We start from the raw sequence: 15,472 nt of genomic DNA on the forward strand, positions 1-15,472 counted from the left end.
ATAAGTATGTCACTAAATGTTAAAAAAAAAAAAAGTCATTCACTCTGATGTCTTCTACACAAGAAGTTTGACATCTGGACCATTATAACTTGAATTTTGATGTTTTCATCTCAGATATTTGGTGCTGCACAGGAAGACCTCCAAGGGAATTCAGAACAACCATTTGACTATTTGGAATAGAAATGTCTATTCAATAAATAAGAGATAAACTACAATTTTATAGAAATTTTCCATTACTATCACCTTTTAATCTCCACATATACCTGGCTCTCCATTTTAAAATCTCCAGCTGAAAATATTCATTGGAAGAGTGGACTATGAGCCAAATTTTTATTTGGTAAGGATGACCACATTATCCTCCCGCTCTTATTAGGGAGATTTCGCTAGCTGTTGACAATGATGTACAGTGGTGCTTCGCTGCGGTGACATCTAGGGAAAACGATTCCGCTGCACCACCACACAAAACCAATTAGAGAACTATTTTCTGCGACAGGTCACGAATTTACGTGGTTTCCCATGAAAAGATGTACCTTTTAATTTCTTTATTAAGATGACATTCGTGTCCCTTGAGACTTTTGGGGATGACAATCATTCGCTCATCATGAGAGAACATATACTCAGGGAAATCACATCATGGGACAAAGGTGGGAGACACTGTTTCCCGTTTAACATTTTCCAAATGAGCTATTTTGCCAACTGATCATTAGAAGCACGTACATGAAAAGGATTTCGTGACAGGGATTTATTCAAACTCTAGGAAGAAGCCAAAGGGAAGTAGCAGTATGTATTCAACTCTGGTTGTCTATTGTGGAGTTTAAAAACATAACTATGGTCAATAGATATTAGAAATTAAGATGAAGAAATCCAGTGTCAGCAGAAATTTGTTATTTTCTGAAAAGTGAATGAAATTATTCTAATCTGCCTTAAAGTTTCTGCTTAATCATCTGAGGTTATTTTTGTAGAATGTATTAGAAAGGAAAACTGAAAATGTCAATAATTTGTTGTATCTACTCATTAGAATATAAGGTTTACTTTTTAAAGTTAAAAGTGACTTTTTAAAATTTAATTTTTGTTTTATATTGGAGTATAGTTAATTTACAATGTTGTGTTAGCTTCAGGTGTGCATTTAAGAGATTCAGTTATACATACATCCATTCTTTTTCAGACTTGGTTCCCTGTGCTATACAGAAGATCCCTGTGGATTATCTATTTTATATATAGTAGTGTGTATATGCAAATCCCAAACTCCTAATTTATCCTTCCCCAAGAATTATTTTTTTTAAGTGAAGAATATAGTTTTGTATTATGAAGCCAAGTCATGTCCAGCTCTTTGCAATCCCGTGGACTGTAGCCTGGCAGACTCCTCTGTCCATGGAATTTTCCAGGCAAGAATACTGGAGTGAATCGCATTATTCCCTTCTCCAGGGGATCTTCCAGACCCAGGGATTGAACCTGGGTCTCCTGCCTTGCAGGCTGATTCTTTACTGTCTGAGCCATCAGGGAGCCCTATATATAGAGGTATGTATATGTTAATCCCAAACTCCTAATTTATCCCTCCCCAAGAATTACTTTTTCTAAGTGAAGACATGTAATATGAAATGAATAGTTCACTTAGGCTAGAAGCCCCAACTATGGCCTTTATATGTGTTACAGTATTTCATCAGCTCTAAGGTACTGAGAATTTCCTCATTAAATATTTATTGTGAATCAATCTTTTCTGAGCTGTGAACTAAATGTGGGCAGGAGAGGAGTCAGATAATAATGAAGGGAAATAGATACTGTGAGTTAACAATAAAGTCACAATTTATTAAATGGTATGACAAAAGAAATACTAAGAGTGATTTGAGAAGAGGCATCAGACATAACATGCGGAGGTGGTAAGGATCACTGTAAAACACCAGTGCATTTGATAGGTATGTGGGGATCTGAGTGAGATCATACCTGTTGTCTTCAATTTTCTTGGGAAAGAAACTGAAAGTTATCAGAGCCCAGTGATCGAGAGCTAGAACAGAGCTCCTATCTGCACACTCAGCCAGAAGTAGGAGGGCAGAGGAGTGCAGACAATCTAGTGTTAAAGATCAGCCTCCCAGACATACACGGGAGACAAAAGCAAGAAAAGGAATGGCCAGCCCAGGTGATAAGCCGATGTGGAAGACTGTGAGCAAACATGCTACCATAAATTTCTTCGCTCTTTCTACATGTGCTCCTTTGCAACTCTGCCACTCTGCCCAGGAAGAAGTGGAGGTTCTTTTCTTAGCCTTGAATCTGGGTTGGCCTGAGACCTGCTCACACTAACAGAATGTGGTGGAAGCAAGGTTCTATGACATCTGAGCCCAGGCCTCGAGAAGCCTTGCAGCTTTCCTCTAATCCTCTTGAAATATCAGCTGCCACATAAGGACATCATCTTGAGGATGAAGCATCATGACGACAAGGAGGTCCTAATTGGCATGTGATGAGGTCATCTTGGGACATTTAGCCCCAGTCAAATGGCTCAAGCCATACAAGTGACCTGGGCAAGACCAGTTGTTGTTTCAAGGCATTACATCTGGGGGAGGTTTGTTATGCACCCAGAGATGTCTAACACAGCAGGAGAGCTTGGGCCTTAAAGGAAGATGATTTGAGAACATTCCAGCTTTTCCCATCAGCACCATGATGTTGGACTATGTAGTGATCCTGCTGTGTATATTTTTTCTTGTTTTGTAAACATCTTCTTGAAGTTAGAATCATAAAAAATATTTTTAAGTTAAAAATACTTTCTGGGCTTCCCTGGTGGTCCAGTGGTTAAAACTCCCTGCTTCCAGGGCAAGAGGCATGGGTTCAATCTCTGGTCAGGGAAGTTCTGCATGCCACATGACGTGCCGCCCCCCTGCCCCCAAAATGTGGGCTTCCCTGGTGGCTCAGTGGTAAAGAATCTGCCTGCCAATGCAGGAGATGCAGGTTTGATCCCTGGTCTAGGAAGACCCCCACCTGCTGCAGGACAGCTGAGTCCGTACACCACAACTACTGAGCCTGTGCTCTTGAGCCCAGGAGCCACTACTACTGAAGCCCGCATGGCCTAGAGCCTGTGATCCTCAACAAGAGAAGCCACTGCAGTGAGAAGGCCGCACACCGCAATTAGAGAACAGTCCCCACTCGCCACAGCTAGGGAAAAGCCCATGCAGCAACGAAGACCCAGCACAGCCAAATAAATAAATAATCTTAAAAGGTGTATCCTGATCTGTGGGTGCTTGGGGCTCAGGGGAAAGGGGCGAGAAGTGAACAGGGGAAATGCGGGGGATTTTTCAGGCCAATGAAACTACTCTTGTGACACCATAATGCTGGATACATGACATGAGGCATTTTGGAACAGGACCCACAAAGGAACAGGATAAACCCAAGGAACTGGACAACTCAAGGAGCGGACTGCAGAGCAAACCACAGACTTGGTGATGTATCCACACTGGCACATCAGTTAGCACAAGTGTGCCACATTAGCATAAGATGTTCAGAACAGGGGGCGTTACGACCAGGGAGAAGAGGGCATATATGGGAACTGTCTGTATTGTCTGATCAATTTTCTCTAAACCTAACACTGCTCCATAAAACCAAGTCTGTTCAATGCATTCTGGCTTTTAAACAAACAATGCTTAAAGGCAAGCTAAACCAAACCCAGTAACATGTGACAACAGGAGAGTGGGATTCCCCAGGCACTCTCAAGATAACTCTATAATTTGTTTTTAACGTTAGGATTACTACACTCGAAAGCAACAGTTTTCTTTTGTATTGCTCTACAAGTAAAATACTATACAAATAATCCAATTTTGCCTAGAGAAAAATATAACAACATTAAAGAATAGGTGAGAAATTGTAAGTAAGGAACTTAAAAGAAATGTCATTTACCTCCAAGGAGAAGAGTGAAAATGTCGCCATACTGCTTTTGAAGAGTAGTCATGAAACCCAGAGGATCTTTTTGTAATTTCAGGGCTTGTCCAAAGTAAGGAAGCCAGCCTTTTATCAATGGAGGCTCACCACGTCTCCTATAGGGAAAAAAGAAGAAAGAAAAGAAAGGAAAAAATTAAATCATTCTTATTTTAACACCTGTGGGTCATTTATCCAGTCTAGAAGTAGACTGGAAGAACTTCACAGCTTTTTTATTTTTCCAATTCTTTTATTCAGTGAATGCTAAGTCACTTCAGTCATGTCCAATGCTTTGCAACCCTATGGACTGGAACTCTCCAGGCTCCTCTGTCCATGGGATTCTCCAGGTAAGACCACTGGAGTGGGTTGCCATTTCTTCCTCCTGGGGATCTTCCCAATCCATGGATAGAACCTGTCTCTTATGTCTCCTGCATTGGCAGGCGGGTTCTTTACCACTAGTGCCACTTGGGAAGCCCTTTATTCAGTGATTCTTATATAATCTTAGACATGTATTTATTGAGCCCCTTCATGTGTGTGGCTCTGGGGCAGACAGTTCAATTTACAGTTTTTGGTGAGCAACATTTGTGAGAAATTGTGTCTTGTGAGATTCAATTGGCTGAAATGACAGACACATTCAGTAAACATTTTGTGTGTGAGCGCTCCTGCTGTGCTTCTGGGGGTTAGATGTCAGGTAGTTTAGTTGCCAAAGTAAAGCTCTTTGTTATCAGATGTCAATTAGACTGGAATTAAATAATTAGAAGAGGGGCAATTATTAATCTTGAAAAATCTTTTGTGTTGTTGAAAACAATAAAAACCTCAATGTTATCCTATGAAAGGTTTTTTTTATATTATTTTATGAAGATTTTTATTCAAACTATAAACAAATAGGAATATTTATTAAATTTTACTAGATTTTTAAAATATATGAAGTATGTTCAATGAATCATTGAAATATTGTGAATTAAAAACCAAGTTTCTTCTTTTCTGACCCATAATCCTAGCAAAACTGGACTTCAAAATTTCTTCTCAGTCATTTATTTGGTGAACTCAATCTGATTTAAAGTTAAAAAAAAAAATCCAAAGCCATTTTATCCTACAAGGGATTAAAACAAATATTCAAGAGAACTCTGATGATTCCCCATCCCATCTGTGAAGATGACTTATACTACACGCAATACAACCCATTTTGATTAATCACAAGATATTATAAGCTCAGATCTAATCAAAGACCAAGATTATGATCATACTCAGCACGGAATTTTATGTAGCTAGATTAACCCTATCAAAAGCTTTTGTTTTCCCACAACCCAATATGGTAGAATTAAACTTGAAAAATTTATCTTTATAGTAATTTACAAAATACAAGCTGTTGTTTAAACACATATACTTAGAATAGGAAGACAGGGAACACAACATAGAAACGTGTGTCTTAGGGGCTTCTCTGGGGGTCCAGTGATTAAGAATCTGCCTTGCAGTACAGTTGAGGAACTAAGATTCCCTATGCCACAGAGCAACTAAGCTTGCTTGCTGCCACTACTGACCACGGTACTCTGGAGCTCACACACCACAGTGAAGGATCCCACAGGACACAACGGAGATCCCATGTGCCACAACTAAGACCCTATGCAGCCAAATAAATAAGTAAATGAACAGATAAATAAAAGATTAAAAAACCCACCACCCCCTCCCCAAAAAGAAACGTGTATCTTACTCTTCACCTCACTCACTGTTATTTTCTTGAATGCAGCTCAGCAATGGAGACTTGCTTTTTTGAGAAATATAAAAGCGTATCAAGAAAATAATGTTTAACAGTTAAGTCCAAAGATTAATCAATAAGGAGACATTGCACATATGATTGGAAAGTAGGCCCCCAAGTTAGAAACTACCAAAGCTATTCATCAACGACTCTTTTGAAATTTGCAAGTCATTTAGTTCACAGAACTTCCTGTCAAAATATTAATTCTCTTCCTCGGTCTACTTTTACTCTGTTCTGTTTAATGTTGCTTGAATGCTGCACTGTGACAAAGATTTTGAAAGGCTTTTTGTCATATCATAATTGAATGTAACTGATTTCATCCTCTGTGCTTGTCATCCGGTCAAAAGTTGTACATTCTTCACAGGGTTTCCGAGAGGGTAAAGGATGGAGCTCGGAAATCCAGAGGAATGAACTGAAAATTCAAAAGCAGGGAAACACATTAGGAAGCCATTTTATTGCTATTAAGATGAGAGGGTCATCATTTCTTACAGCTGTGCTCATTTGGGTAGAAATAAGCCTCAAGCTATTAAATGTGTATGTGTTAGTCACTCAGTCATGTCTGACTCTTTGCAACCCCACAGACTGTAGCTCGCCAGGCTTCTCTGTCCATGGATTCTCCAGGCAAGAATACTGGAGTGGATTGCCATTCCCTTCTCCAGAGGAACTTTCCAACCCAAGGATTGAACCCTGGTCTCCTGCATTGCAGGCAGGTTCTTAATTGTCTGAGCTACAGGGAAGTCCTAACTATTAAATACCATGTCACAGCTATGCATATTTTCAGGAAAAAAAAATAGAGTGCTAGTTCAACTTATGACCCTTCAAAGACAGTTAACAGAAGTCTGTCTTCATCACTATATTTATAAAAATTATTTAGGGAGGAAAGACATCATCATCACGATCCAGAAAGGCCTGTTGACACCTGGCACAGTGCAAACACGGCTCTCTGTCTCTTTCATGCTCTGTGACTTTGAAAACGAAGTACCAACTGCTCACTGCTGAGTGAAGGGATAGGATGCTTAATGCTTATTGGGGATGCTCCAGTTCCAAAGCTTAAGAGGAACAAGTCCTGAAGCGATGGTGGATCACCAACCTCTCCCCTCAAATCTACAGTCCATATCCCTCTTTTTCCCCCACTCAAATAATAAACACTCAAATACCTTCTTTACTATTTTAGAGACTACAAGATTATATCCTGTAAATTATACAACTTAAAGCTTACAAAGAATCTCGATGATTAATCCCAAGTTCTATGTAGAGACCACAGCATCACTGCTCACAAGGTCTTCCCTACAACCTGTAGGACACATCTTAGAGTTCAGGCAAAGTGCCAGTATGGTCCAGACTTATCTGGAAGCAAACAGTGGAAAAGAACCTAAATACATAAAATAGCTATAGAATACAAAAGACATTAAAGACATTTCCCTTTGGTGAGAAAGCAGCACATAAAAATTTAAAAGTGGGACCAATAAAGAATACTTGGTTTCTAATGATACATGAAGTTCGTCTTTATGCTACACCTTCCATGAAATAAACAAGGTAAACGATTTGACATTCCACATATTGTACCCCTGGACATTTAGAGCCAACACTTTCTAAAGCAGTCTACATGTGTCAAAGTATTTTCTTCTCCATTTTTCCCATGATCATTCTAGGCTAGGAATCTCAGTATTGAAACAACCTTCTAAGCAACTAGGGAGCAAGCCTGATACATGCACAACAATCTAGGGAAAAAATAAAATTACATGTTGATGAAGTTTTTCTAGACAATACATTTGTATCAGGTCACCTAATATCTGGAACAGTACCTTAGTAATTTTTTTAAATTTTTCCTAACTAATATTTTCTTTGTGTAGGTGGTTAAATTTCAGAAATTACACAACTAAAGGGCATTGCAGTATCTGATGATAATACTGATCTTTTGAACAAACTGTGCTGCTGAGCAAGGCACTTTTGAAGTTGCTCTGTTTCATGCTTCCCTGACTTATTTTGGAAACTACTTATTTGCAAAATGTCATCTGCCTCTTTGTGTCTCTTAGAACTGTATTCTTGAAAGATCCTCTATTCCGCCATTCTTTTTTGGCTCCAGTGGTGGCACCAAGATACCTAAAAATGTTCCTGCAGCTCTGAAAAGCAGAGAATCAACATGCCCTTTGGGACATTGTGGAGGGGGAGCATCATCGCAGGGTTGTGGATGAAAGGTCCCGAGAGAGAGCGCGTGGAAGATGTGTTGGAGTAACCTCAGGGAGCACCCAGGTGGGGCCAAGCAAGCCCAGAACCACATGCCTCGCTTTCTCCAGAAACTCGGTGAGTTAAAATCAGCTGGGGAACTTCAGTAAGGGATGCAAAGGTGGAGGACTGCTCCCAAAACCCTAGCCAGGAGGCACCTCCGGGAAGCCGTCGATGAACCACATGAACATCTGTACAACAGGGCTCACCAGATCAACAGAAAGGAAGGGGAAGAAAGAATCCCAAATCTCATTTATTCCTGGTACAAAAGAGACCAAGTTTTAAAAGAGAAGTGACTGAGCCACTTTTCACTGGAAATATTCAGTGTTTTCTGCTATAAGCAGAAACAGGGGCTCAGAAATCTGAGTTCAGGTATAAAGAATTAAAATTACATTTCTGCACATCTGACTCATCCTAGGAGACTGCAAATCCCATATGCTAGCTATGTGTAGCTAGATGCTCAGTTTTTTCACCTGAAAACGAGAATAAAGATATTCAGTTTAGAGATTCACCCATCAGGCTGAGGTAAAGTAGCTGGTACACAGAGTTAGTTTTCCCTTGGGAGCAATAAAGATGTCCTTAAACTGGTGAATGGATAGACAAACTTCTATATAAGTCCATATGTATTGGAACGGTATTTACCATATAAGGAAATAGCTATCCTGTCCTAACAAGACTTGGAGGAACCTTTGACTGCATATCGCTAAGTGGAAGGAGACAACCTGAAACGGCTGCATACTGTGCAACCACATGACCCGGAAAAGGTAAAACGATGGCTATCTGCTAGATTAGTAGCTGCTAGCTGTTAACAGGGAAGGAGAACAGAATGAATAGGTGGAACACAGGAGCTTTAGGGCAGTGAAACTATTTTGTATGTCACTGTGATGGTAGATACACGTCATTATACATTGGTCAAAACCCACATAATATACAACACAAAAAATGAATCCCCATGTAAACTTCAGGACTTTAGTTAGTAGTAGTGAACCAATGTTGACTCAGTTGTGACAAAGGTACCACACTGATGCAAGATGTTAATAAAAGGGATGTTAAAAAAGAGTGTTGGGTGGGTCAGGAGGGGGTTGTGGGAACTCTGCAATTTCCTCTCATTTTTTGTGTGAACCTCAAACTGCCCGATAAGATAAAGCATATATATAATGAATTTTGAGCATGAAATATATTATCAGTTTCCATTTTTAAAAGAAGCTAAAGAGATTTTTTTTTTTTAAGATAGGCAATTCTAGGTTTTAGGATTGGTCATGTAAACTGACACAATTTGCCACATTCTCTCTCTTTTTTGAGGGGGCAGGATGTGGACCATTTTATAAAGTCTTTATCAAATTTGTTACAATATTGCTTCTGTTTTATGTTTTGGTTTTCTGGCCAAAAGACAGGTGGAAACATAGTTCCTGGACCAGAGTTTGAACCCCTACCCACTGCATTGGAAGGCAAAGTCTTAACCACTGGACCACCGGGGAAGTCCCAATTTTTTTTAAGAGTAAAGAGTTCTGGAAACCAAAACATGAGACTATTGGCTGTGGATGATTCTCATTCATGTTAGGTACATTTCTTCCTATGACCTAATAAGGAGCCACTCATACAGGACTCCAACCATATTTAAGACCCTGCCTGGACTAAGTGTTTTTGTATCTTTTAGTTCAGGAAGCTGGTTTCCAGTGACCTGAGGGACTCTGACCAAAGTTAGTTTCTTCCTTGGCATTGTTGGGTTTTGGGGAATTTTGTTTGCTATTATTTTTTATTTCACTTTTTCTTTATTCTTTTTTTCTCATTTTCCTTTGATTTCTTTTTCTCATTTTCCTTTTTTATTCTTTACCCCATTTAAAAAAAAATCACTTTTCTTACTTAAAAATACCAGTTTGTTAATAATTGCCATTCAACTTCATTTTTGTCTAGCTCTGTGTTTTGACTCTGTTATAAAGATCAGCTTTTCAGGTGGGCTTTTCGGGATTCTCTTTTGAGGTGATTTGGATCCAGTTTTTCCCCAGTGTTTCTCCATTTTTAAGCTGACCTCAGGGGCACCTTATCTCGACAGCAAAGGCAATCTGCTTCGAGGCCTCTTGCCTCCATCTCTGCTGAGGAGAAGACCCATATGGGCAATGACTATTGACAAGGTTACCTTCAGCAAGGTGAGGTGGCCTTGGCACATCCTGACTGAGAAAGAGGTGGCTGTGAAGATCATTCACAAGAGCCAGCAGAATTTCTTGGGGCTCCAGACACTGTACCACAAAGTCAAGATAATGAAGGTCTTGGATCACCCCAACATCATGAAACTATCTGAAGCGATGGACATGGAGGAAACACTCTGCTTTGTGGTGGAGTGTGCTGGCGGAGGGATGCTCCATCAACCAAGGGATCATGGCAGCACGAAAGAGAAACAGGCCTCAGGCAATTTCTGCCAGAGAATGTCCACCAGACAGTATTGCAGCTGGACAATCCACCCTGGATGCTGACTTGAACATCAAGGTGGCAGACTCTGGCTTCAGTCACAAATTCACCTTTGGCAATAAGTGGGATGCCTTAGGTGGAAGCCCCACCCCACCCCCTTGAGCTGTCAGCCCCTAAATTAAGATGGCATTGCAGCAGATATGCGGGGTCTGAGTCATTCTTTAAACACACTGATTACACAGATCCCTGCCTTTAGATGGACAGAACTTAAAAGGTACAGAAGGAACGTTACTGAGTACAATCCATCGTATCTCCTCACTGAATGTGAAAACCTGCTCAAGAAATTTCTCACTCTCAATTCCAGCAAGGGAGGCACTTTGCAAAGCAAATCGTGAACTTTCCCTGGATGCCTGCAGCTCAAGTAAATGGGAAACTAAACTGCAGGAGGCCATCCCCTGACCTTCCCAGGCGGTACTACTAGTAAAGAACCCGCCTGCTAAAGCAGGTAGACGTAAGAGAAGTGGATTCCATCCCTGGGTAGGGAAGATTCCCTGGAAAGGGAAAATGGCAACCACTCCAGCATTCTTGCCTGAAAAATCCCATGGACAGAGAAGCCTGGAGGGCTATTGTCCATGGGGTTGCAGAGTCAGGCACCACTGACGCGACTTAGCACACACGCACTCCCCAACTACAATGTTCTCGGTGGCTCGCGTTGGTGGCATCCCCAGCTCCACAGTGTGAAGAAGGGTGGCAGCAATGACATGGTGCAAAGGAATCAGCCCTGAGTCCTTATCCACAGACAGAGGCATTCATCTCAGAGGCCATGCACACTTACTTCTCAGAGAAATTTGTTCACAATACACCTTTAAGTGAATAAAGCAGTTAAGTAACCACAAGCACAACAGAATAATATATTTTCCTAAAGAAAATATGGGAATGGAAATGCAGAGATGGGCTTTCCCAATGGCTCAATGGGTAAAAAATCCACCTGCAATGCAGGAGTCACAGGAGATGTGAGTTCAATCCCTGGGTCAGGAAGATCCATTTCCCAAGGAGGAAAATGGCAACCCACTTCAGTATTGCCTGAAAAATCCCAAGGACAGAGGAGCCTGGTGGGCTACAGTCCAAAGGGCTGAAAAGAGTCAGACACGGCTGAGTGGCGAAGCACACATAAATGCAGAGTCTAGTCTGCTCTAAGATGGGGGGTGGTGAAATTACAGAGATTTGGTCCTCTGGTCTTCTGACTTGCAAGACAGAAACACAGTGCTTATGAAGATTATGCGTCATTGGTTTTGTTGAACATCTCTCAATTTGGCTCGTCTGATGCTTTTGCATGATTAAACTGAGGTCGTAACATGTTTTGGAAAGAATCCCACAGAAGTGTGCCCTTCTCAGTGTATTGCTTTGGAAATTTAAGAAAATGCTATTTTAGTGTGAACATGAAAACCAGGTGCCCAGGGCACCATTTTCTATAAACCAGTTGATGAGGACTTCCCTGGTGGATCAAGGGGTTAGGACTCTATGCTTCCACTGCAGTGAGCAAGGATTCCATCCCTGGTGGGGAGAACTAAGATCCCACATGTTGAGAGGCCAAAAAAAATTTTTTTCTTAATGTGTTTAATTAAAAAAAAAAGAAGCTGATGGCAAAAACTCTACAAATAAATCAAGTGTTAGTCACTCAGTCCTTTCTGACTCTTTGCGACCCCATGGACTGTAACCTACCAGGCTCCTCTGTCCATGAAATTCTCCAGGCAAGACTACTGCAGTGGGTTGCCATTTCCTTCTCCACAAAGGACTCAAAGGCTGATTCTAAAAATGAGCACAGTGTTCCCACTGTGGGGGGTGGCTGGGAGGGTGGAGGTTCACCCTCAGCAAGCACAGAACTCAGTACCTCCCTCCCCCTACCCTGTTCTATCTCCTCCCCGACACCGCCAACCACAAGCCAAAAAGGAAGAGTAGACGCCGGGGATCAGACTCTGTGAGTGTACAAAGTATGGATGCATGGTGCCACCTGGATCCCCTGCTACTTCCTCCAGGGTCCAGGCGACCTGCAAGTGAGGCAGGCAAAGCTGGCTTCCGTGATGGTCACGGGAAGGGGAGTGGTGTCTGTCACAACTAAGGTGCAGGTGTCGGGCTATGACACCTTGATAGCTTCTTCAAGGCTCCACTCAGAGGAAGAAGCGTCGTGGCTCCGAGGACACTGCCTCCACTCCTCACAAGACTCCAGTGACTCTCATCTTCGCAGTAGAGAACAGGTTAACTTTCCCCGTGTAAATGATAAATCATATGTCCTTCAGGACTTTCAATTCATATGTTGTACATGTATGATCTGCTTAATATTTGTTTACTGCCAGAAACAGATCTCCTGTAATCTCTTTTCAGGATGAACATTAATCCAACGCTGTCTAGAAAAATTATACAATTCATTACCATAAGTAATCTCCATTGTACCCTGTGCTTAACCTTCATTTTTTTCCCCAGTCCGATAATCTTGCAAATCCACTGGTGCTGTGTGATTGGCATCTGGTGTTCACACAACCTCTGCCTCACAAAAAATAGATGAAAAATTCCTGGATAAAAAATGCAACTTTTCAGTCTATCAGCGATTCTAATCTTTGCTCTTTGGTAAATTTTGTTACCACTTTAGGACGATCTGGGGGGTCAGAAACAAGACCCTTTATTCTTGAAATGTTTTGCCTCTGTCAGGATGACAACTGACTTAAAAACTTGACATGATTTCTCAGTAGCAAAGATGTTCACAGTTCGAGCACTTTTTTTTTTTAGTTTTTTATTTTTTAAATTTTAATATCTTTAATTCTTACATGCTTTCCCAAACATGAACGTTGCCATTACATTAAATGCTTCGATCAAAAGTTCGAGCACTTTTGATCGAAGCATTTAATGTAATGGCAACGTAACAGCAACCAATGCTCAATGGTCAACAATTTCTCCATTATTAGCATGGAATCAGAGCAAAACTAACACTAACATGACTAGATGTATTTTCACACCCCAGAGCATAACTCTTCAAGCCATATTCCAGTTGAATCTTTAACTGTCAGTTCATCTCTGCAATCGTGTGATCTGAACAAAGCTTTGTTTGTACAGTGTGCCTTTCTGAACTCGATTCCATTAGCAGATTTATACTAATGGCTTGATCAAGTGAGTGATTTATAAATGCTTCTTTGGCTAAAAAAGAAAAACCACATCCATATAGGATTTTACTCCGAGAAGTCTATGATTGAGCCTTTTTTTTTTTTTTTAAGCTAGAAGAAATGCCCAGGTTGGCACCAGGGAATAGTAATGTCAAGGCATATTTCATAAAACTATAATTTAAAACCTAATTGAGTCTCAAGCAGGCTTCCTAATGACCACAATATTGGAATACCATTTTTTTTTTAAATGTACTTGACCCTGGGCTAAGCAGGGCATAGGTCCAGCCCTTATCTGTTCCCATGTTCACTGCTACAATGACTCCTGATTAATCTTGCTACACTCTGGGGCTCAGATCTGGGTTTCTGCAGACAATCACCAATTGGTGACTTTGACCAACTTAGTTATCTATGCTTCAGTTTCCTCACCTGTAATACTACTGTACTTACACCTAAAATACTGCTTACTGTATACCTGAAATACTACTGTACTTACACCTGAAATACTACTTACTGTATACCTGAAATACTACTGTACTTTCCTCATGTGGGATTTAAATAAGTTAGTACACATAAAAGAACTGAAGACAATGACTTCAGATAGTAAGCACTAAGTATTAGCTGCTTTCATCGTCTTCACCATCATCTTCATATTACTGCTGGGATCACTCACAACATAAATCTAATCACCACTTTCTCCTAATTTCTCTTTCCTAAAAGTTTTCAATAGAATACCATTTTTAAAGACATTTTATTCTCATTTGCTGGCATACTTCCTTTATTTGCCTAATTTCCATTTTAGTTTAGTGCTGCCATTTATCATTTTCAGACAAGGAAATGGGGCACCAGAATCACCCTCCTACATTTTTCAGGTTTTATATCTCTGAATAAACACACTCAAAAGAACAAAAGGGGTTCATAAGAGCTCTGGAGCCAGTTAAGAATGTTGAAATGGCCTGCTGCTGCTCCTGTTAAGTCACTTCAGTCGTGCCCGACTCTGTGAGACCCCATAGATGGCAGCCCATCAGGCTCCCCCGTCCCTGGGCTTCTCCAGGCAAGAACACTGGAGTGGGTTTCCATCTCCTTCTCCAATGCAGGAAAGTGAAAAGTGAAAGTGAAGTCATTCAGTCATGTCCGACTCAGCCACCCCATGGACTGCAGCCCACCAGGCTTCTCCATCCATGGGATTTTCCAGGCAAGAGTACTGGAGTGGGGTGCCATTGCCTTCTCCATGAAATGGCCTAGATAATTCTAAAACAGGGAAATTGATTCATAATGGAATGTTATTTCAACTCCTTAATTAAAATAGAAAACCATGCAACTGTATTTGTAATTTCTGAGATGATCAGTTACTAATTTATTTCACAGACAGTATTTGATTGGACTCCATGGAAGAGATATCAATTCCATTAGCTCATTTCTTATATTTGATTAAATCATTTGACTTTGAAACATTTAATCAAAAATCAGAACCTACAGTTGTGTGAAAACTAAATTTTACAGAGAACTAGCCCAGAGAAGGCAATGGCACCCCACTCCAATACTCTTGCCTGGAAAATCCCATGGATGGAGGATCTTGGAAGGCTGCAGTCCATGGTGTCGCTGAGGGTCGACATGACTGAGTGGCTTCACTTTCACTTTTCACGTTCATGCATTGGAGAAGGAAATGGCAGCCCACTCCAGTGTTCTTGCCTGGAGAATCCCAGGGACGGGGGAGCCTGGTGGGCTGCCGTCTATGGGGTCGCACAGAGTCAGACACGACTGAAGTGACTTAGCAGCAACTTAGCAGCAGCCCAGACAGCCTTGGTAATGACAATATAGAGACAAATGTCAACAACACAGAAGTGCTTTGTCAAGTTATCAAACGATGGTTTATCAATTGAAGCCCGTGAAGAAACCAAGTTCCAAATTCTGACAGCCAGCACTAAAATAATCAAGTCCAGCTTATCAGAACCATAGGAAAGGCAATTCAAGGGTATTCTGGTTTGCTAAGGTGGGAAGCTAATGAAAAGCCTGTGGACCATACACTGCATGG

The 15,472-nt window shown here is 41.0% G+C and overlaps 1 protein-coding gene across 2 annotated transcripts in view; it reads right to left on the minus strand.

The window, feature by feature from the left end:
• CYP7B1 (cytochrome P450 family 7 subfamily B member 1) overlaps positions 1-15,472 on the minus strand; it is a 170,088-nt gene that overhangs the window by 26,265 nt on the left and 128,351 nt on the right. For both annotated transcript variants that reach the window (XM_069600110.1, XM_069600111.1), the window contains exon 2: positions 3,880-4,016. In XM_069600110.1, the coding sequence (XP_069456211.1) occupies positions 3,880-4,016 (137 nt within the window). The remainder of the gene's footprint in view (positions 1-3,879; positions 4,017-15,472) is intronic.

The sequence above is a fragment of the Ovis canadensis genome, chromosome 9 (assembly GCF_042477335.2).
Source record: "Ovis canadensis isolate MfBH-ARS-UI-01 breed Bighorn chromosome 9, ARS-UI_OviCan_v2, whole genome shotgun sequence".
NCBI lineage: Eukaryota > Metazoa > Chordata > Mammalia > Artiodactyla > Bovidae > Ovis > Ovis canadensis.